This window comes from Epinephelus lanceolatus, chromosome 24 (genome assembly GCF_041903045.1).
Source record: "Epinephelus lanceolatus isolate andai-2023 chromosome 24, ASM4190304v1, whole genome shotgun sequence".
NCBI classification, from domain to species: Eukaryota; Metazoa; Chordata; class Actinopteri; order Perciformes; family Serranidae; genus Epinephelus; species Epinephelus lanceolatus.
The window spans coordinates 21,714,168-21,738,525 of NC_135757.1; the positions used below are offsets into that span (position 1 = coordinate 21,714,168).

General features: G+C 40.3%; 1 protein-coding gene across 1 annotated transcript in view; it reads left to right on the plus strand.

Moving 5' to 3' along the window:
• The window catches only part of LOC117249876 (transmembrane protein 182-like), a 96,683-nt gene extending 77,795 nt beyond the window's left edge, over positions 1-18,888 (plus strand). Inside the window, exon 5 of the mRNA XM_078165543.1 lies at positions 18,241-18,888. Coding sequence (XP_078021669.1) covers positions 18,241-18,401 — 161 coding nt within the window. The 3' untranslated portion in view covers positions 18,402-18,888. The remainder of the gene's footprint in view (positions 1-18,240) is intronic.
• Positions 18,889-24,358: the final 5,470 nt, after the last annotated feature.

Here is a 24,358-nt window from a genome sequence, read left to right on the forward strand (position 1 = left end):
TGTTATATTGCTGTCCCATATGGAAACAATCCTCAGTGTGTGTGTATGAAATACAAGGCAGGCGGTGTGAGCTAATGCAAATGCATGGGACGGGAAAATGTGCATGCTGTCAGAAACTACATTCTTAAAAAAAAAAAGGGAAGAATTGTTTTATTTAATCTGATAATGAATGGCATTTATGGTGTTTTTAATATCTAAACGGAGCATTTTAACAATGTTCCCACACTAAACGAGGTGTGTGTCTGCACAGACAGCCAGTGATGATTGAGTTCAAACATCTTCCCTTCAGAAAGCTGACTCAAGGCGCACAAAGGCCACTGATGAGGGAAACGAGTTTCCCTCTCCTCTACAATCTCCTTGTTTTGCTGCCATTCTGAAAAAAAGACATTTGAGGGGCTTTTTCCCTCTTCATTCACTACTGCATTCACACCTTTTTTACCTCGCTGGATCAGGATTCCTGTATTATAATTTGGCCTGAAAATTATTAGGCAATAGATTGCCAGCTATCAGGAGACACTGGGCTACTATGAATGGCAGAAATGGCATTATCTCAGCCCTTTCAAGGAGCTGCACGTTTCAAACTGCCAGCTAATGAGTGAATTAATTTAACAAAAGCAAATGATGTTTCTCTCGGTCTCAATGGCAGCCTCGCTGGGAAAAAATTCAAAGAGCAATTCTTCAGGTGCCATGTCATCTTGGGGGAGAGAATGGTGGGTAAATAAAACAGAAAGGAAGCGTTTACAATTTAAATAGGCATTAGTAAGTCATAACCCTCGGAGCACGTCTCTCATCCAAGCTCCCGCAATCCATGTTTAGGATTCACCAAATTTAATATAATAAATGCACTGTTTATAAATTTAGATAAACCCATGTGACATTTAAGTGTAATTCTCATTTAAATGGGACACTTTGCCTCCAAGTAAGCAAACGTGTCAGAATAACATGAAATCTGCATTCTATTACACACACCGAGTGCCATTGAGAGCGTGTTTTACATAATTTCGCTGACTGTCTGAGAAAATGAATAAACAAAGAATTATGTAAAATGTTGTGATGTGAATTACTGAAATAATGCACATGATTAAGATGCGTGTAAGGGGGTGGTGTGCTGGCGCTGTGCAGAGTGTTGGTGGAAGTAGAAAAGCAGGGCAGATTCAACATCTACTGTACCAGTGGAAACTCATATTTATAGAGAAGAAATGAAAAGACCCATATTTCATTACTATTTTACACTAACTTCCAGCAGTCACCCGCAATTTATTACACTGTAAATTATACATTAAGGTGATAAAGACTCATGTCAGTTGTACAAAGTGTGCAGCCTTGTAAAATGTGCTGGGTTTAGTTAGTTCAACTCTTTACTGACATCTCAGTTATTTTTAACAAATTCTGCAACATAACACTTTAACCATATTTTAAAGTATAGGTGAAGATTTTGGGGAGAAGCATGGGACGTGTCCCCCTCAATATTTCAAACATGTGAATCTGAAAACAGCATGTGACTTTTTGACAAAATTGAAGACATTTACACCATAACCTGATGCAGGAAATGCACAAATCGGTGCATGAAAATTCACCAGAATGCAGGAAATGAACACTTTGAGAACGTATGTCCCGTAGACATACAGGCCATTGTTGTTGGCATGATCCTGTTAAATCAACCTACAGTAAGAACCATAATAGCTCGAGGATTCATTCTTTTTGCAGCAGAAAGTCTTCCTCGTCATGATGTCATTACCTTACCTTACCTTACCTTATGTGCATTGAAAACATGGTGTTTCTCCGTAATGGCCGCAGGAGATTGTTGTTTGTGTAATCCTAACTATATTGATGTCAAATAAACTAGAACCATTTATTCTTTTTGCAGCACAAAGTGAAGGCTCTTCCTTGGCATCACATTGTACACTTGTGATGATGTCATTAGGTTGTGATGTTAACACCAGAGGAATGAACATTGAATCAATCACAATGTCTTTGCACTGTTAGAAGTTAGCAATGTAGGCCCTGACAGACCATTTTTTATTTTCAGATCAAAGACCCCCTACTAACATTGTATAAAACTGAGTTACACTTGAAATAATTCTCCGAATATTTCCGCGTCTTTTCTTGTTTGCACTTGCCTGTGGCTTCGAAGTCAGCAGCAGTATCATGGCCAGGTGTGTTAGCTTCTGCACTTTCACAAGTGGTGCCTTGATGAGTCTCTTTACCAAAAAGTTATTAAACAATCCACTATGATTCACAAGAATGTCCATACACTTGCAATAATAATACAGCTAACTGTTTCAATAGTACTTGCATGTTAGCTGTTACTGTACCTCACTGTTATGGATAAGTGCCACACAGTAATTCAGCATTAGCAAGCTCAGTTAGCCTACCATTAAGGAGCCGTGCACAAACGAGCCCTAAAACTTGGAAATGAGATAGCATAGTAGCACTCCTAGCTCTCGAAGTCAAAGAGTTTTTTGGATTAGTTTTTGATGGAATGCCTGAAATTAGCCAAAGAGACTTTCACATTTTGTTCTACAATGTGAGTTAATCAGTAAATACCCATTTCATGAATTTTAAAGCTTTTATGTGACTTAAAAAGGGCGGTTGCTAACAAGCAGCTAAATGAAATTACACAATGTCATCACGCCAATCGCAGCTTTACAGCCTCGTGGTGGCGACGTTTAAGTCATGTTAACGTGTTGTAGTTTGTTCATAGCATTAGCATTAGCAACATTAGCTTTTACTTCTGACAATTGCAGTTAGGCTTCAAAATCATAAAAGTGCTGAACAAAACATGCAAGTATCATGAACTTTAATTTGCTACAGAGTTTATTTTCTGCAATAATCCAAAGTTCTAATGGATTTTTATCGATGGAACCAGGCTGACGCTAACTTCTGTGTTGGTCTACAAAAAATGGTCATCCCTGCAGCACTGTATGCTGTGTACTGTAAATCAATTAAATTATTTTTTTAAGGGCAACTTTTTTGCCAATATTATGTTGGAATCATTTTAACGTGTATTTTCAGATATATTTTAACTTTTAAAAAAAAATAAAAAATAATAAAAACAAAGTTAAAACTTAAATTATGACACAATAATTTGGGCAAACCCCTTCAAAAACTTTAACTTCAATTTCAAAGGAACCCCTTGTGGTCATGGACCACTGTTGAAGACCCAGGATTTGAGGAATTATTAAAATAAATAAATAAATAAATAAATAAATAAATAAATAAATAAATAAATAAAACATTTTTTTTTACCTGAAGTTTCTAAAATGTTTTAAGTGCCAACATATTTTCTTTACAGAAATACAGAAAATATACATAAGTTTTAAAATGAATAGTTAAGGATTAAGGATAGGTGGTCAGAATTTTAGGTTTTCTCCTGCCAAAGAGTGCCCCAAATTACCGACTTCTCCCTACTTTCTGATTTCTCTGAGCAGTTTCTGATCCAAACGAACGTATGCAGATCGCTGCATCAGCTGTTTTTCTTTTGAAATTACCTGTGTTAAGTCTCTGTCCATGGCAGCTGGAGTCGAGCTGAACTTGTTGTACTACATCAAGGCGATATCCAAAACAAGATGATTGAACTTTGCCACTGGCCCCGCTGTTGTTTTAATGGCGATGCATGGATTTTCTTTAACGTGCTGCCAAGAGACTCACATTAGCATGCCATTTAGAACCTGCATCCTTGCCTGAAATAACACTTATTGCATAATATCCCGATGAACAAGCTCCGGTAATACACCACAATTAAGCCCGGAAAGCGTTTTGCATCTGCCAACCCTCCACTAGCCACAATTATTTGGCAGTAGGTACACAAAGGGTTATGGGCAGTCGTTTGATGGACACACAGGCCTTTTGATTTTTAATTGTAATTGTAATCCTCTCCACTTGAGGACTTGGAAATGCATCGTTTGAACCCCCCTCCCTCTCCACACACCCTCATCCCTCCATCCCTCTACCCCCCAGCTCCTCCTCCTGTGGTGGAGATGTGGAGTATTCAATGGCTGCCCACTTCTCGCCCGCATGTAGCATTAAAAGGTGTAATCCCACTGAAATGTAAATCACAGTTCTTGAAAACAAATTACGCGCAAAGATAACAGGGGCCGGCGCTCTATCAATAAGGCATCAGAAAGGGCCCTGAGCTGTTTCTGTTTTTTTTTCTGCTTTAATATATATATTTTCTTTGGGGTCCAAATTGCAGCAGACCTGTTATCAGGGGTAATGGTGAGCTGTCAACCAAGCCAGGTTGATTACAAGGTTATAGTAAACAATCCCGTCTAACTGCTGTGGACAGACTGAAAAAGGGGGGGACAGAGGAGGGGTGCACATCACATTCATCAAGCAGATTTAAACGAACGCTCAGGGGTTCGATGGGTGCCATCACCGGCTCCCTCGGTCTCTCTAACTCATGATAATTGCCCCTATTTCTGCGCCTCCTCTGGTGATTTTTCTCTGCAGACCTTCACTTAGTTATCCCATCTCTCCATCAAAGCTGGTTGGAATATTACGAGGGATGAAATTTGCGACTGTCAATTTGTCAGCTGCTCGGCCTCAAAAAGGATGAATATTGGAAAAGGCTCCATCGGAAAATGATGGTAAAACCTGATGAGACAGAAACGTGTAAACACATGATAGCTGGTAAAGTATGACATCTATTTGGAGACTGATTCATTTGACATCTCATTCCACTCAGCATTTATTTCCCAGCAGTCATAGATGCTTATGATATACCTGTCTAAAACAACATTCATTTCCTTCTTTCATACATGTCTTCTCTTCAAATTCATCTTCCACTAAGATGTGTGCTGTAATACAGAGAGACTGTGTATTTAAAGAGAGAAGCACCCCTGGCCTTCAGCGCTGCCATTATTGAGCTCAATCAGCTCCTTGTTAGCGCCAAAGTCATTCAATTAAAGGGAGCTGGAGAAACAAATTTGCGACAAATCGAGCTCGTTGATGTCGCAGAGGGAAAGGTGGTGAGGTGGAGGGTTCGGGGAGCAAGGATTCATTTCGTCGAGGTTGCCCCCTGTCCTGAGTCGGAGTCCTGATAGTGAAGATATGTGGGCTGCCAGGGGTAAGAGGCCAGGCTTTCTTGGGCCTTCTCCATTAAGGATTGGGTGGAACAATCGGCCCTGTTGTTCGGGCCGGGAAAGTGATGAGGTTGCAAATGGAATCCCGCAGAGGGAAACAAAAGATGAGGAGATCGTTTAGTGCAACCGGACTCTCAGGTAGGTGCCCCTCTTGGATACGTTAATTGATCTCATTTGTTACCTATACCTGCCCGATCAAGCTGCTATCATTGCCGGGTAGAAGGCGGGGGGGCTGCTGCACGGACTTGCAGTGTCACGGATACAGAGATGATAATGAAGACAAACTAAAAGAAAGGTAGAATGTGGAGAAAGTAAAGCAAATAAGCAAGAAAAGAGGTGAGGAGTAAAAGTGAGACACAAAGCGAGAGCAGGGGCGAGCGGGAGGGCAGTCTCTCCTGCCAGTCAGATGCTCTAGTCTTACAGGCTTCATTTCACCTCGGCTCCGATGGGCCCCGAAACTAGACACTCCCAAATATCCCAATTACACCTGCACTTCTTGTCCTTTTGTAATGGGAATTCTGCTTTTTTTCCCCTTCCCTCCCCGAATCTCTGCGAACACAAAGTGGACAATTGTCCAATGTGGAGCTGAGACGACCTGCTCAAACATCCATGTCTGTTTTATTGGAGGCAGGCGGATCGGATGTGCTTTTAATGGCCCTAATTGGACACTGTATTAGTCTGCTGTAATGTAAGTAATAAGTATTTAATTCACATTTTATATGAATTGAGAGGAAATTCCTGCCGGCTTTTGTGCTGTAGGTTTTTTTCATTAGACAGCAGAGAAATGTTCACTTCTCCTGTAAAAAGCTACAACAATCAGAGAGCTCGTAAGTCATATAAAGCTATAAACAATTAAATCCCCAAACAATCTGCGAGACCTTGCAATTATGTCCACCAACTTTTTTGCAAATCATCATAGTTTCACCGATCATAGCAATCCCCAGGATCATGTCACCGAAGTCCTTGTTTCTGGTTGTGACGTGTGATGCTAACGTTTCACATTTACAGATGAAAATTACTGCTAAAGACCATGCAAGGCATGCCCCTGATGTTCTGCATGAAGGCAGGGGTAAATTGTTTTGCACCATGTGCAACACTGGTGGAAGATTTACTGCACCTGCTGAAAGAATCATGGTGACCTGAGGCTCATTTACATTCCCCGTACATACGAAAAAGATACGTCCGTTTCAAATGTGATGGTATACATACAGCCAATAGATTGCACTAAAGGGCATAGTCAGAAGTTGCATACAACAGTAAAGGTGACAGCGGAGGAGGCTATAGTATTGTACCTTTAAACAGGGGCAACATTGCAGATGGTGAGGTCTGAGGCCATTATATACATCCCAACATGTGGTAGGAGAATTCTTTTCACTATTTTCACTATATATTTTCACATATTATTATATGTTATGAATCCGTCTGTTCCACCATTATTTAAATTTTTTCGTTGTCTCCTACAGTCGTATCTCGCTTGAACTACGTTACACTGGCTCCACAATCTCTGGTGGCACAGCTCTGTTTCGTCTGTATCCATATGCTTTCAGAAAACGTGCACAAATACAGATGCAATGAACCCAGAGTACAGACAGAGGCTTCCATCTGTCTTTGTCTCCTTATGTTACTTTGAGCATAAAAGAGCCCTTAGTGGTAACCATGGGCAGGTTATGAAGCAGTGGGTCCCTGGACGCAGATATGGAAAAGGCCCCACCATCTCTACTACAAAGGAGCAATACACGCAGCGCTTGTGATGGTTTTGCCCCTTTTTTGTTGTTTGTGTCTCTTTGTTGTCATTTTCTGTGTCTTTGAGGTCATTTTGTGTCTTATTGGGGTCATTTTGTGTCACTTTGAGGTACTTTTGTGTCTCTTTGGGGTAATTTTGTTCTGCTTCAGGTCACTTTGTGATAAGCAAAAGGCCCCACCATCTCTCCTACAAGGGAGCAAAACACGCGGCGTTTGTGATGTTTTTGCCCCTTTTTTGTTGTTGCGTCTCTTTGAGGTCATTTTGTGTCTTTTTCAGGTCATTTTGTTTCACTTGAGGTCATTTTGCCTTTTTGAGGACATTTTGTGTCTTTCTGAGGTCATTCTGTGTCTCTTTGAGGTCATTTGGTATCTTTGTTGGTCGTTTGTGTCTCCTTGAGGTCATTTTGTGTCTCTTTCAGGTAATTTTATTTCTGCTTCAGGTCACTTTGTGATAAGCAAAAGGCCCCACCATCTCTCCTATAAAGGAGGAAAAACATGCGGCGTTTGTAATGTTTTGCCCCTTTTTTGTTGTTTGTGTCTCTCGTTGGTTGTTTCGTGTCACTTTGAGGCCATTTTGTGTCCTTTTGGGGTCTTTTTCGTATCTTTGTTGGTCATTTTGTGTCTCTTTGAAGTAATTGTGTCTTTTTTTAATCAATTTGTGTCTTTTTTTGGTTGTTATATGTCTCTTTGAGGTCATTCTGTGTTTGTTTTTTATCATTTTGTGCCTCAAATGTGATTTTGTGTCTTTTTTATTATTATTTTGTGTCTATTTGTGGCTTTTTGCCGCTTTTTATAGTTTTCTGTGACTCTTTGTAGTTCCTTAACATCTCTTTGTGGTCATATGGAGTCTTTTCTTGATCAGAAGGGGCCCCTGACACCTTGGGTCCCTAGGCCTGTGTCGGGTAGGCCTGTTCAGTAATCTATGCATGGTGGTAATGTTAGTATAGTATAAATCACAAACTCAGAACACTGCAGTTTTATTCTCACTGGAACAAGGTGCCAATTATTTTTAATAAATTATCCACAAAAAAATTCACAAAAAAGCTCTTTAGAAAAGCTGCTGTGCAGTGAGGCATTTCAGGCCATGACAATCCAATAAAAAGTCCACAAAATCCTGGAGGGACTGAATGAAGCTCTAAAGGTCCAAAATAGTGAGGAATAATATCAGAATCTTATGTTAAAATGGAACTTTTTGCACACCAAGAGGTGTTACTGGCATTGTGAGGGTCATTGGTATTCTTTTCACATTCCTATTCATCTACATTGCTATTTGTGTGCAGTCCAACCTTTTTATTACCCATTGAAAGTGATGTACTGAATATGCGCAGGCCAAGGAGGCAGAGGAAGTCTCAGAGGACTTTACCCCCAGTGTTTTCCTGAGCTGATTTGCTACCTTCTGGTTGAGCAATGATGTGCATATCCTCTTGCCCTCAGCGTGACAAAGTGCAAGTTTGTTTGTTCAAGGTCCCCCGAAAAAGTGAGCGTGCGATCTCCGGCTGTGCTCTTTTATCTCGGCATGTCTTTTGCAACTTCGCCCCCCCCTCCTGCCGGCATGTCTTCTGAGCTGGCATGGCAGGGTGAGAGCTCTCCAAGCTGCCCGCAGCTTCTCATGCATCCTGTGTGGCTGTCACAAGACGAGATGGGCGCCATTCAACCCAATTAGTGGAATCCACTCTGATGTTGTAAAGGAAAAAAAAAAGAGAAAGGAATCAAATTTTTATTTCGCCCCCTGTCCGTCATCTGCCAATTTCACTGGAAGTAAGAGAGTGGCACCAATTAATGACTGTGGGCCGGAGGCGGCACCAGCACTGGCACAAGAACAGCATGTTTCAAGCATCGGGTGGCATCATGCAAGGCCTGCTTCTCTTCCGACGCTAAAGCAAATGAAATGAGACTAATAGGGAGCTCATTTCCAGCCGCTGATTAAAAGGCCTGGGAGCTCCTGAGGCATCGCCCATGTCCAGGTCTAGGCCCGGCATCTCGGGGCCTTCACATTGCTCCTGTAATGTCATTTTGGACATCAGCACGTCTGTCTCCCTGAGGTCATCCTTCTTCAGACTCTCTCATTTTGTTTGTTCTGCAGCAAAAGGCGGGCTCGGAAATCTACACTTTCCTTTGGGGTGTTAATTAAGGGGAGCATCCAAAATTAATCAGCAAATTCACTAGGGCGAAGGGCGATGTGTCTGAAGGCCTGGAAACAAAGTCCGTGAAGCGCCCGCGGAGAAAGGAGCCCTCGGCTATGGCCAGGCAGAAAAACAAGTGCACAGACGGCGATCTGACACAAAAATTCATGTAAGTATAAAATTTTACACTCATTTTCCCTGTCAGCTTGTCACAATGAATTATAAAGGTTGATTCGCTTATCTGGCTAAGGGAGATCACACACGCCCGGTCATCTGAACACCATCATATGGTCAGTGTCTGCTGGTGAAGACCTGTGCTAACCACCAAGCTAAAGCTACATTGGTGGAATCACAGGAGGTCGGCCACTTGTATCGACGATTCTCAACCAAGACTGAGCATAAAATAATGAAGAACTCAACCTGCTCCTTTTGTTGCAGGTTTGTACCATCAGTATAGATTTTTCTTTTGGAAGGCTCAGCCACTTCCTTTCTCCTTTCATTCACCTTATCCCCACTTTCATTACACCAGCATACTTAGATAACTCTCCATTTTTGTCTTTCAATTTATCTTTGGAGTTTTTTTTTTTGCCACATTCTCTAATTAGCACAGTGCCTGCAGGCTATTTGTGACCTTTCCATATGTAAATAGATGGATGCTTCCCTCCCTCTCCCCTCTTTCTCTCCCCTCTTTCTCTCCCTGCCTCTGACTTGCAGTGACAGGATGAGTGCAGTCAGAGTGAGCCAGTGCTCATGTGTGGATGGATGACACCACTCAAGGCATGTTTGGCAGCGGCTCCGGCGATATCAGGGAGCGAGGTGTTTCGGGAGCGTGGTGATTGACAGCTGCCAGGTGTGACACTGCCAGCCTGACACAGTGCGTAGCAACTGTCTCCTGTCACTTCCCCTCTCCTCATCGCCCCTCTCGCGCCGAGGCGCCGCGTCACTCACGCCATCCTCTAAGCCCTCTCGCCCAGGGTGCTTCAGCTACTGTGCAGCTGGAGTGCACTAACTGCCGAGTGCACTTCGGAGAGGCCTCGTCGCTCAACAGTTATAGTTTCTTGATCTAGGACAGGAGTTTGTTTAATACGCCAGAGTGGTTATTTTTGTCAAGTTGATATTGACTAGTGGTGGGGAGAGGCCACAGCTTGTATTCTGTTTTAACTTTCTGTAAAGAAAGAAGAGTCTCTTCTGGCTTCTAGAAAGAGCCAAAGTCGTCATAGTTTCTGTGACGTAGAGAACTGTTTTTGGCATCTGATACATCTCCCTTTTCCACCAAATTAGCTCTCCTTCATGAACCAGTTCTGGTCAGGATTCTTGGAACCGTGCTGCTATCTCACGAACCAGCCTGCATTTCCACCAGTTTTGAGCAAACCATTGTCATCAAGGATGTACAATGCACAACAGAATTACACAGCAGTGGCAAAAAGGTGGATTGCATTGGTTACCTGCAAGCTTTTGTTCTGTCATTACAGATTTTTTATCCAATCAATAAGATTTCTCTTTTTTCCCCAACGATTTACCACTTAATCTGTCCATGGTTGCCATCTCAATCCTCTTTCTCCAACCTATAGAATGTGAAACACTCACTGATGTTGTCATGGTTTGCACTTTTGGTTAATAAAAACCTGTTTTTTTTAATGACCCTGTTGACAACCAACTTTCGGGTTCCAAACTCATTTATTTTTTTGCAAAAATGCTCAGAATGGTTCAAAATTAAGTGGAGGAACTGAAATGAAACCCACTCCATGTTGGTGTAAAAGTTAAGTCTCAAAGAAAACCAGCCAGGAAAGGCGCAGAAAAAAACCTACGTGCGATAGTCAGCCACAGATATTCAACAATGCCCCAAAGGTGGCCCAGCGGCAGCCCTATTGTTTTAGGCCCCTTCCAGGAATGGTTGCGGCCTGAAGTGCTTGATTTCACAGCAGCTTTTCTAGAAAACTGCAATGTAGGGATGCACGATGACATCAGTCCAGCATCGGTATCAGAATCGGCCAACATGCTTTTTCTTATTCTAAACAATGAATGAATATTACATACATTGGAAAGTATTGTATTTCATGTGTCCATCTGCTGGTGGGCCATCACAATAAGAGTACGCATGTATCATATGATAATTCCACTACAGAGGAGACTTGATGATCACCAAAATCAGCAAGACAAAAAAAGTGGATATATCAATATCTGTATCAGCTATCTGTCAAATGAGTTGTTACATATCGGCATTTTGGATATTGGCAAAAAAATCCAATATGGTGCATCCCTACTGCATATCAAATTACAGGAAATGAAAATTTAAAAAAATGTAAAAGTGTTTTTTGTGCATACCTAATTAAAAATCATAAATCAAAGGCAGCTTGTTCCAGTGACAACACTCTGATCTAAATTTGTGATTCATGCTACCCTGGCATTATTAATCTCACATATTTAATCTAACTAACCTTGATTTTTTCAGTATGTGCAACAGATCGGGATGCACTCTGTCATAGTTGTTTGTCTGCCATTCATGTGTTTTAGCGATTCCCTGGGTGTGTTTGGTAAAAAAGTGTCACCCGACATCCTTTCTCAGTTTATCCCTGCTTTCATGCAGAACATGCCTTCCATGGTCTTCAGCAGTAATTTTTGTTGGTAAATGTCAGATGTTCGTGTTGCAACTTCACAGCCATAAACAAGGAAGTGAGTTTGGTGATGTTATGTGGGGAAGTCCTGTGATAGAACATTTTCACAACAGACATTTAAGCAGGACTCTGATTTAGGTAAATGGAATTCAGCCATCATAATTTGATTATTTACTCCTGTGCTTTTCCTTGTGTGACATGGAAAAACGCAGATTGACAAACTCACGGCAAACTATGACAAATTGGTGGTGGCTGGACAAAATTTCAAGGTTGCACAGTATTCACAAGGATTGGTTGAATTTGACATTGGAACTTTCTGGAGGGGCTAAACCAACCCCCCGGTCTAACTCCAAAGTCGTTGAATACTGGGGCTTGGTCAGTTACTTTCGGCAACAGGGGGAAACACAGCAGGACAACAGCTAAAGTTAAGGCAACAGAAGTCTGACTAGGGTGGGTGGGAGGAGTCCAGCAACCACCAAGCCCTGTTATTTTTTCCTAAACCCAACCACATGCTTTCGTTGCTTAAACTCAACCACGTGTGTGTTGGCAACTGTGTTCATACCATATGCTGTATATAAAGATGGATGATACATCTCTACTTCCTCCCACTATGGGAAAAGGAAGCCAAAATACTTCGGATACTGCTGCCGTCTTGTGCAGGTGATGTTATTTGGCAACCCAGTCTCACTCCAAAGTTGTCAAATACCGCCTCTTGGGCTGGGACTTCTGACATCAGACACTGACACCGGAAAAAGCCGTTCATTCACACTAGCATGATACGCAACCAGCTGCCTTTATTGTGGTACCCGGGATTGGCAGGGGGAAATGCGGCCTGACAACACGCGGCGAAAGTCCGAGTAGGATGTGTCCAACAACCACAGCCTTTAACCCAAGAGGCCGCTGTTCATTCTTTTTACTAAACCCAACTACATGCATTTGTTGGCTAACCGTAACCACATCCATTTGTTGTAGAAGTAAAAATCGTCAATTGTGTTGTACCAACGTAGTGTGTTTATTTTGAAAGAAACTGTATGCAAACTGTACATTTCCTGTGGAAACGGAAGTATATTTTTACACAGGCAACGCATGTAACAGCCAGAAGTTGACACGGTGTCCCAGAACAACACAACACACCCATTGTACCTTGCATGTCATATGTCGACGTGGAAAGTCCTTGACCAAACATCGGAGCAAGAATGTGTTAGCTGAACCTCAGAAAAGTATGCTGAAGCAAAAAAGTACTTTACTTTTAAATAGGTTTAATGTCAGAAAGCAGCTTTAATGTTTTCCAGCAGTGTATTCATATGCACCTGTATGATTTTTTTCATCTTTTTTCTTTCTCTAACAGCTGATATCTTCATCATGCAACCGATGCAGCTGGGTGAATGAATAAAGTTACATAGAAAAACATATTAAAGGACCCTGTGAGTAGCCAATGTCGGCAAAAGCCCCGCTGAGTTTGGGCTGAACATTAGCAATTCCTCCTCACATCTGAAGTTGAGTTACATACCAGTTAATGCAATTCAGCCTATAAAACTGGTGTCAGGACCCCGGTTTGAATAATGGGCTCTCTGGCTACTCACCAGGCTCTCCGCTCGCAAAGACAACTTTGGGGAAACAATATGAAAAGAATACATATGAAGTTGGTGAGACACCCGGGCTGCTGAAGAACTTTTCTCAGCGCCAAAAATGGAATATGCTGCTGGTATGAATCCCAATATGGATTCTTATTCCTCAGAGACAATCCAAAGTGTTTTTACTCACATTTGCATATATTACAGAAGAGGCGGCTAGATTGCCAAACCGGATCACTTTAAAAGACAAATGCATATAGCGGATATGAAAGTGAACCCAGTTATTATGGCATATTAATTGATGATAATCTTTTGTGCCAGTTCACCACTTAGAAATGGGTGATCTCTGACCTGTGCTGGTGATAAATATAGATACAGAGCAGGAGAGGCAGCTGATAAACACAAATGAGCACACACACACGCAGCAAATAAGTTAGGAGAGTTGTCATCCTCTGTGCACACACGCCGCTTGGCAGACGAGACAAGACACAGCAAGTAAATAAAGCTGAAATATATGCGGCATAATTGTTTTACCCAGGCATTACATTTAATGCATGAATAATGTCTACAAATGGCAGGTCTCTTCCTTTCATTTTCCGGAGAGAAGTGTATTTACGGACTGCTGGTGGTCCCTGGAGGCCCCCTGTCCCCCCCTCAGCAGTATTTAATACCTCTAAAGTGCATAATTGCTGATCAGAGAGTCTGCGATGCTCTGTTTGGTGTGTAAAGGACTTCTTTCAACAAGGAGAGGAGAAGGGAAGGGGGAAGGAATGCTACACCTCTGGTATCATGTGCCATATTTGTTCACTGTGGCTGGTAGTAGCAGGGAGAAACACAACAGCAGAGTGGCTGTCTCAATAGCACGCTGGTATCTCTTTACCAGGGTCTTTTTGTGCTAGGGAACAGGCTTGGTTGTCGTGTAGCGCTGGCTAACCATCGGGTGCACAGAAAGCCACTTAATAAGTAAAGGCTCACAGTGTGATTCTGATCTGGCATGGTGACCTCTAGAGAGGCACACCCACAGGCTCTCTGTGTCCCTTGGTGTCCATGTCCCCCCCAACCACAATGGACGGTGGGGACGTGACATCAACATTATTTCCTCCCTTAACCGAGCACCTGCTCAGCCGCCAACCACCACAACCCCTCCTCCTCCCTTCCAACCCCCAGAGTGGTGTCCCTGGCCATGGCCAGGGCCACGGCGCATTCCAGCCCGACACTGATGCGAGGTGACCGGACTGGCCGGTTCACACGGCCCCTCCAGTGGCACTGGGGCCGCAGCCAGAGTCGCATGCAGACAGCTGGAGGAGACAGAGAGGAGGAGGAGGAGGAGGATGCAGAGCACAAACAGCCATAAGAGAGAGAACAAGTAGAGTTAAAGTTGACAGGTTCAACAGAGCAGCTGAATGTCAGTAACAGCAGCCAAAGCAGCGCTTAAGACTGAACAAGCAATACTTGTTAAAGTGGCAATCCATGAAGGTTATGTATTTATTTTGGTGCTATCTTTGGTTGTAAGTTTGCAGTGTCTTTTCTTAGACCTTTTATTGATAGCGTGTGTACTAAACAGGGGAGACCGGGGGCAATTGAAACAGTTTTTGATTTTGATGTCATTACTCCAAAACCTCTTGAGATATTTGGATACATTCTTTAAGCTGGTAAGTGTGCAATTTTAATGGTGTCAGGGTCAATTGTACCCCAGTGTACCACCCATTACACAAGCTATCCTACTGGCTAAACACAACAAAGCTAACATTTGACAAATATATCAAATGTTAGCTGACAGACTGGTCATCAAACTAGACGGATATAAAATCATAGACAATAAAGGTTAAGACAAATTGAGGAATTTTCATTTAAATTTTCATACCTCAAAAATGAGAGTTGACCAAAAGCACTGACAAGTATGAGACATTAGTTTGTCCTTTGGCTGGCAGAGACGGATCATCACAGACCATGTGCACAATACGTTTCATGGTTCTGATTTGTTTTTGAGTGCAATCTGAGATGTCACGATTGCCCCCAGTCTCCCCTCAGCTCTGTTTAGACTTGACTATAAATGAGAGCTTAAAACATCTAATTTGTAAAAACATGAATATGAATATGCCATGAAGTGGATACATGTTGTTGTACATGTATGTACAATTAAGATTTACCAATATCTGAGTTTTAAAGCTGAAGTTAGCTTGTTTTTTTAAAGCTAAAAACCCAGTTGATGTAGGTCTACTCTTTATTTTGAGCTGGAATGTCCAACTTTCAGCTCTTTCTTTGTCATTGTTCTGTTTCCACACCGGAAAAAACAAGACTTAAAAAATATGGGCGATTCTCTTGTAGCCTTAACTCCAAGCTAATGTTTGTTTCTCTGTTTTACTGTTGAGTAGGGTCAGTTTTAAAGCTTAGTCCTATGTCAAGTTGAAATGTCCAACTTTCAGCCCTTTTTTCTTGTTCTGTTTCCATTCCAGATGAAACAGAACTTTTTTTTTTCTTCTGTAATTTATTTATTTATTTTTCATTTCAAGAAAATGTTTGTTTTGCTGCTTTGCTGTTTAGTAGTGCTAAAAACTTAGCACAGCATCAAGCTAAAATGTCAGACTCTCAGCTCCATATTGGTCATTTTTCTGTTTCCACCTCAGAAAAAACAAGACATGAGAAAACATCATAGATAAACTTGTTTTTTTTACTTCAAGCTAATATTTGTTTTTTTGCTTTACTGTTGAGCACCTAAAAACTTAGCACGCCAGAATGCTAAAATATCCAACTTTGGGCTCTTTCTTTATCCTTCTTCACTGTCCATTCCAGAAAATACAAGACTTAAAAACATACAGATGATTCTCTTGAATTAAAGCAAAAATATTTGTTTTTCTGCTCTGCTGTTGTGTAAAGTCAGTTTTAAAGCTAAAAACTTAGCACAATGCCAAGCTAAATTGACTGTAAAAACTATCATCACGGCCTTAAATTGGATACAGGACACTGTTTTAATGCATCAGTCGACAGTAGGAACACCAAAATGACCGTTTATAATCAGTAACTATAATTTCAAAGCTAAAGACGTAGCTTATCTGCTCAAGCTAAGATGGCAAACTTTAAACTCTCCTTGTCTCCTTGTTGTTTACACCTTGTTTGTTTCTCTGCTTTACCGTTGAGTAAAGTCAGCTTTAAAGCTAAAAACTTAGCACAGTGCCTAGCTAAAATGTCAAACTTTAGGCCCTTTCTTCGTCCTTTTTCTGTTATCACTTCACAAAATACAAGACTTTAAAAATACAGGAGATTTTTTTTTAAATAAAGCAAATATTTGTTTTTCTGCTTTATTGTTGTGTAAACTTAGTTTTGAAGCCAAAAACTTAGCATAGCATCAAGCTAAAATGTCAAACCTTTAGCTCTTTCTTTCAACTCTTGACTGTAAAAACTATCATGAAGGCCATACACTGGCTACAGGACACTGTTTTAAATGTATCAGTCAACAGTAGAAATACCAAAATGACCATTTATAATTAATAATTTCAAAGCTAAAGACGTAGCTTATCTGCTCAAGCTAAGATGTCAAACTTTAAACTCTCCTTGTGTCCTTGTTCTTTGTCCACTCCAGAAAAAAAGCAGTTTTTATTGCAAGTAATTCACTTGAATCTTGAAAATATCATGCCCGTATTGTGAGTCTCTCCGGTTTCCTGTTGAGAGTTAAAGAGTTGTTGACTGGAGAGGATAATCTTGGGAAGAGGATAAAACATTGAGAAGGTGGCACACTAAAGTAGCGCTTTCCACCAACTCGATGGCACACTCAAATATTTTCAATCAGGGGGTCTATTAATTATTTATAGAAAACTCCTATGTTCACTCTTTGTCATTGTTGTAAGTTTCACAATAAAAGACTTAAAAATGGTAGCGAAATGTAGCAGAAATGTTGCTCGAACGCCAAAATGACCAATTTATTGTAATATTTGAATAATAAACAACTAATTAAAAATAACGGTGATACAAAAGAAATGCAAGCTCTGTGTCTTAATTAAATATAACTGCTCTCAGGCATATTCTGTCACCCTGACAAATATTTCACTCCTTCTCAAATGCGAAGATGGGTAGCTTGTGCTATCAGGAAAGTGTTAATTAATGAAATAGAAACCTTCTTCAGCTTGGTGCACATATGCAGGCATAACCCCAGCTCTCGCCTTGCACTCAGGCAGCCACTTATACACTCTCTCACACACACACACAGACGCAACCTTATTAGCCGCCGTCCTTATGTGGGACCACTGTTTGTCGGTGAGCCGTTGCTCCACTTTTTTTTTTTTTGGAGGAGAGAATGAAAGAGAGAGGCCTGAAATAATTTGTTTAATTTGGAGCAGCTCCCAACTCAGCAGGTGAGAGGGAAGGGGAGAAAGAGAGTGTGTGTTTTCTTTTTGTGTGCGGGGTCTTCTCATCATACGAGGAGGGAGGGGGGGAGTTCGGTGGCAGATCAGGGTCTCACTTCACTTGCCCCAGCTGCAGACCCTTGGTTTGTTGGTTTGGGTCATGATGACATGTAGAAAGCAACTCCCTCCACCCCTCCACCCACAGCCCGACCCTCCAGCTTCCCCCCTTCCTCCTCCCCGACCCCGACCCCGCCACCACAAACCCAACTCCTAATTATCTCTGAATAGCAATTTTATTGAACCCTAATTTGTAGTAATGAATTGTGATAGGTGGCGAGGCAGAGAGAAAGAAAAGGAAAACTTCACCCACCTCCCCCTCCACCCGACACATGCACACACACCTCCCTTTGTTAATTGTTAGGGCACTCACTGTCACCCGGAGCTGTTGCAGATAATCAGTGTTATTCTCTGTGTTTGACCCTCGCTGACCAGATAAGATGTTCATACGATGTTCAGTTCAGGTTTAGTTACATAAGAACAAATGTAAGGCATTAGATGCTTGAACAAAGAGGGTGTTAATGCAACATGAGCATTGAGAATACCCTTTGGTGGCTGGAATTTGCACCACAACCCCTGCAATAAATATTTTTTCTGCACTTTTGATGACAACCTGCGCACAACAAATACCAAACAGCAAACACTGCTTCTGTTGCTCTTTCATCTGAGGGCACTCTGGACCCTGGATCTCTCTATCGGCACAGCTCGGCCTCTTGAAAAGCAGCGAGTGAAGAGGTTGGAGGGCACTCGAGCCGCGGCTGCAGCCCAGGACGAGGCGATGATTCAGCCGGCAGGGACCCACCGCAACAGGGCTCTCCGTCGTCAACGGAAACAAGAGTTCTCATCAGATGGGCCAGGGTCATGAGGTCAAACTAGACGCGGCCTCGGCGCAGATGAGCCTCTCTGTCTGTGTTTTCAGTCTTTCTCTCTGGGGGAGCAGCGGAGAAGGGCGTATGAATATCCAAGAGAGAATGTGTTGATGTAGAGTCATTTTTAAGGCCCTGTTTTTAACATCTGAGCTCAGCCATGTTATGAATGTTTGAGGATTTGAAGAAATTAAAGGACCTATAAAGCAGAGTTGAAATATTCTTACATTTGTATGATCTTTTAATTAAGACAGATTTTGTTTGAAAGATACGATTCAAAGTTGTTGAGTTGATGCGCGCTTGGTTTTTATTTGCTCACCTCACTGACATTCTTAAAATCCGTTGAATCATGTAAATTTGCACTGACTGTGAATCACGCAAATGTTCAGATTGGAAACTGATTTTGAATTGTGCAAATTTGCAACTGATTGTTAAAAGAGCAAATTTGTAAATTACATACAAAGATTTGGATCTTTCCGTGAATTGTGCAAATTTTGCAGAATTGGTACTGATTTTGAATTGTGCAAATTTGAAAATCTGGAACTGATTGTGAATCATGAAAATCTGCATATTTGAAACTTTTTTGTGAACTCTGCAAACTTGCAGATTTGGAACACTTAGTAAATTGTGCAAATTTTACATATTTGGAAGTCACTGTGGATCATACAAATTTACAAATTTGGAACTTATTATGAAGTGTGCAAATGTGGACATTTGAAATTGATTGTGAATTGTGCAGATTTTCAGACTTGAAATTGATTGTGAATCATGCACATTTTTGGATTTGGAACTGATTAGGAGTTCAAGTCAGGTTAGGACTGTCTGACATCCAAGATTTTTAGGATTTTTACCAAGTTGGCTGTACAAATAAATGATTTTTTTTCTGCACATATGTTCATTTATCAATTTGTTTTGTAAAAACAAAAGCAGATAACAAGATGAGCAAATGCTGAACAAGATCCAACCAAAAGCCCCCAAAGTGATTGCTTCTCTGCTCAACTGGTAATAATACTTGCAAATTTGTTAAGAAATAAAGTGCCGTATCACCTAAGGTCCATCTTTCTTCATTGTTTGGCCCTGTCTTATAAAGAGGCCCTGTGTCCAAGTCTAGTTTTAACACCCTTTTTATATGACTTTACATTTTGCTCATTTGGTGCATGTTCTTTAAGTTGTGTTTATTGAAAGCCATTTGAAATGCCTACATTTTGACTTCATTTTCAGTTAAATTTAACAGAAATATCCCTTCAGCTAAACTGCATTTATTTGCAAACCATATCCAAGAGTATTATCCCAAGCTATGTAATATGTAAAAACTAAATAATAAAAACTGAGGCTTTACGAGGGCTAAAAATCCCGATAATTTAAACACTAGCTTTGTTCCCTTTTCTTTTCCTTACCTACCCAGAGTGAGCAAAGCCCCACCGTCGCCAACTTTCTCCTCATGATTGGAAGGGATCTCCAGCCTATATCTGGTCATACAAACACTGTTTGCTCTGGGCTTCCTGTCTGTGGACTTACATTACAATGTGTAGATTTAGAGATTGGGAAACTAAAGTCGCCAGGCTTTTCAGTTGGATAACGGCTTCCTCTCTGTCTCTCTCAGACCCCCCCTCTTCCCTCCTTCTCCAGCCCTCTGTCTGTCACACAGTCGTCCAATACCAGATGGTAGGCGTTCAACACGGAGACCAGCGCCGCTAAGCTAAAATACCTGATTACAATTCACCAATACAATTCAAATATCATGGGCAGGCTTAAGGATAATACCTCTGTAACAATATCATTTATTTTTCCCCCTGTTCCCTTTATCCTTGTTTTACTGGGAGAGGAGACTGCAAAGCCCTTTCTCAAACAGATAAAAGAAAAGATAACCCTTTTTTTTCTTTTCTGTCCTCTTCCTGTGTTCCTGAGGGGATTATTTATTTCTTTTCCCCCCTCTGTGCTGTGATGTTTTCTTTTTCATAAAGCGCCAATAAAAATAAAACCGATAAGAAAATATTTTAACTTTGACTCAATATTTTAAGGAAGGCAAATAATTGAGGTGAAAATATTTATAGGATGTAAATTGCGCCCTGGCTGACATTTTGGAGGCATGACAATAATGAATTAAAATGTTATGCTGAATTCATATTTATGCTGTTTATTCATATTTGACGAATATATTCAAGTGCAGCAGCATAGCAGTCATACATATACATTGTGTTGTTGTAAATGCATGAAGTACACTGATAATTAAGCTTCACATTAGTGGTGACATATTAAATAAACCTAAGGGCAGTTTGACTTTATGTAAAAAATAATAATAAATACAGCTGTAATATGATTTAACATTTTTATCATCATTTAGTATAATCTGACCACTATTATGTATGTGTTTTATTTTATTTTTGCATGCCGTGGTAGACCTTTCCCTTAAAATTAATACATATTTTTTTTTCTATTTTTATATTATTATGAATAGGGTGTTTTCTCTCTATGTGTTTCATGATCTTCTTTACTCAGGTAAGATTATTATTATTTTTTTGTATCACATCCTCTTTTAAGAGGGTTGGATGGCTTTTAATTAACAACAAAATGATTACAATTCACACACTCATACTGCTGTTTCTCCCTTGTGACTTATTCACTAACAAATATATGAAATTTAATTTAAAAGGCAGTAAAATTTAGCATATAATAAGTATGCCAAACAATCATATTCTCCAATGCAATTGTATTATAACACATGTTTTTACTTGCCATACTTGCACAGTCATCCACTAACTGTATCTGCTGTCTATACAACACTTTGTCTGCAATAAACAAAGAAAAGTCATGCTAAAGACGGTGAAAAAGTTAATCATAATAGTGATACTTCTTCTTTGAGGTCACCATTTATTGCCAGTTTTTGGTTATTAATAATAACTACCATTTTATTTATTACGGAGGTTCAGGCAGGAGTATAGTTGAAATATGCTAAATTAAACATTTATACTGTACAATGTGAGCTCATGTACACACACACACACACACACACACACATATATATATATATATATATGTATATACTTATAGCAGCAAATTAAAAGAGAAAAACAAAAAATATTTGCTTTTCAAGGTGCAACATATCTGGATATGCGCCTTAAACTATGATTACTCTGCTATTGCTTTACATTGTAAGTTATTCTTACAGTAAGGACAGTGTTTTTTGTCTAAACTGCACAGATGGAATTAATAATTTTACATAAACCTGTATAGCTGTGAGCGTAACCTTGCAGCAGACCTTATGCCCAAGCCTCAATTTAAATAGAACATTTTAAAAGTACACAAACTGAGATCCCAATCGATGTGACCCTCAACTTTTTGGCTACTTTTTGCTTCAAGGAAACTCAATCTCAACTGTGCGTGTGAAGTAGCTGCCTAATATGCATACACACTGTACTGCATGTGTCGCTGCTGTGCTGTGGAAAACCTCGTATCTCCAAGGAGGAAAGACTCTTTTGACCCTGGCGTGCATGTTTTTAAGTTTATCCAGCTGCTTTTGGAGAATGTTATAGGCGTTGTAATTTCCCATCACCCAGAGGAGCATGTAAGCCTTCAACCGAACCCCCCCACCACTACCACCACCCTTCAAACTGGAGTTGGGAGGTTTTTCAACTGACAGCAGCCAGAGAGAAAGCAGCGGTTGCTCGGTGTTTGGAGGCGAGCATGTTATTCTTCTATGGCCAGAGAGTGTTTTTCTCTGAGTGTGATCTCTGGTGTGGGCAGAGGTGCGTCTAGCCGCCCACACCACTGGCACTCCTGCCCATGTAGCACCCATAACACCGAACCATTAGTGGCATGGCAGTCTACCCACATCTCAACCACCTTCATTAGTCATTCAGCTCCTTATTTTTGTTTGGTTTCCCCTCTGGCTCCTAATTAATGCTTAATCGAAACTGCTGAACTGAGCTGGTAGAAAATTCATGAATATTAAAATCGACCCTGACGTTTTTTCTCACTTTCTCCTCTTTTTTTCCTTTTTCTTTTTCTTTTGGTGTGTCTGCAGTAGTAGCCAGGCGCCATTTATTTTTGTTGCTGTCAGAGATTTAAGGCGTCATGTTTCTTTCCCACTTCTCATTGTAACAGTAATGAAGGATAGTAAGCAAGAGCAGTATTTTGCCAATTTGAAGTGAACCGAGAGAGTTTTTGTGTCACTTTGATGCTTTTTTCAACACAGGGGGCCCCAAATGTAGCTCTACTTTGATAGAGGACTGAAGAAGACATAGAAACACAGTGGCAGATCGTCCTGTAGGCAACACAGGCAGCCATCCAGGGCACCACCCAGAAGGGGGGCACCACTGCCATTTTTATTCATTTATTTTTTGTTTTAGAAAAAGAAAAACATAAAAAGGCAAATGGTCTAAAGATCTAATGGTGACAGTCAGTGACTAGTAGGGGTACAGCCTCTCATCCTGGCAATGCAGTTCACCTTAGTGTGTTCATCTGTGAGCCAGGCCATAGTTAGAATATACACTAGGGCAGGACACATCCTGCCTCACCCAATAAATTAATAACAAATATATATATATATATATATATATATATATATACATATACATATATATATAAGAATAAAAAAAAGTGCTATATCACAACATGCATCAGTGCACCACCATCCCAAAAAATATTTAGCAAATTAAGCAAATTATAAAATTAGCAATTGTTATCTTAAGTAATAAATAAAAAGTAATAGTATAATATGACATATAAAATTGTCACAGTATGTCATAAAATGTCATAAAAATCCCATTAAAAGTCATAAAAAAAATGTCATACAAGTCATAAAAATGTCATAATATGTCCTAAAATGTCAAACAAATCTAATAAAAGGACATAAAATGTCATAAAAAATCATAAAGATGCCATAAAAATGTCATAAAAAGTCATAAAAATGTCACAAAGACGTCCTAAAAGTCATAAAGATGTCAAATAAGTCAGTAGTAGTCATAAAAAGTCATGCAAATTTAATAAAAAGTGATAAAAAGTCATTAAAATCAACAGAGTAATCAAAAAATCCTTCAAATGTCATAAAAATGCCATAGCATATCCTAAAATGTCATAAAAATCTAATAAAAAGTCAAAAATTGATACAGATGTTGTAAAGTTGTGTTATAAAATTGTCATAGTATGTCATAAAAAGTCATTTAGAAAGTCAAAGTATAATATGTCATAGAAAAATGTAATGAATTGCTATTTTAGAAAATAATGCTTAAAAAATTTTTGTCTCAAAATGCTTTAGCAGTCAGTTTAGCGGTTTAGTTTCTAAAAAAATTCTCCTGCGGTGAATTACACCCCCATACCCCCATGGAGGGTTGGGTTGCAGAAGGTGGAGGTTTAAGATGCCCCCACCCCGTGAGTAATTGTTACGGACAGAACATGCTCGAGCATTGATGGGTACGGTGGAGTGGAGTGTATATGGAAAGCGTTGGGCTAGGAGATAATGACAAGATAAAAGCCATCCAAGCAAAAAAGACAACAGGAGATGAAAAAGAAGACATCATTTGCAAATTTGCACATACCATATTCTTTATAGTGTATGTATTATTGTTTGTTACCTACATTGTTTATTTATCTTAATTTCTCATTAGCTCTTGTTATTGTTCGTAATAAATACAATAAATATATAAGATAAAAATTCAGTCGTGTTTTATGAGGAGGGGTGTCCAGGGGAAGCTTGCCCAAGGCCCCGAATGTGCTCGATGTGGCACTGTAGAAACCACCTGGGTTGCTATGAACGTAACCAGATCAACACATAACGTAATAAAGTGAAATCCCTCGATGCCTTTTGGATGTTTCTTTAATTCACAGAGGAAACTTGTTAAAGAAGTTTTGTTCCAAATTGCATCCCGTAAAACAGATTCCTATTGACCCGTGCTGACAGGGCTGTTTGCAGGCTGGGAGCTTTCACAACCTCCCACAGCCTTATATTTGTTTTTAT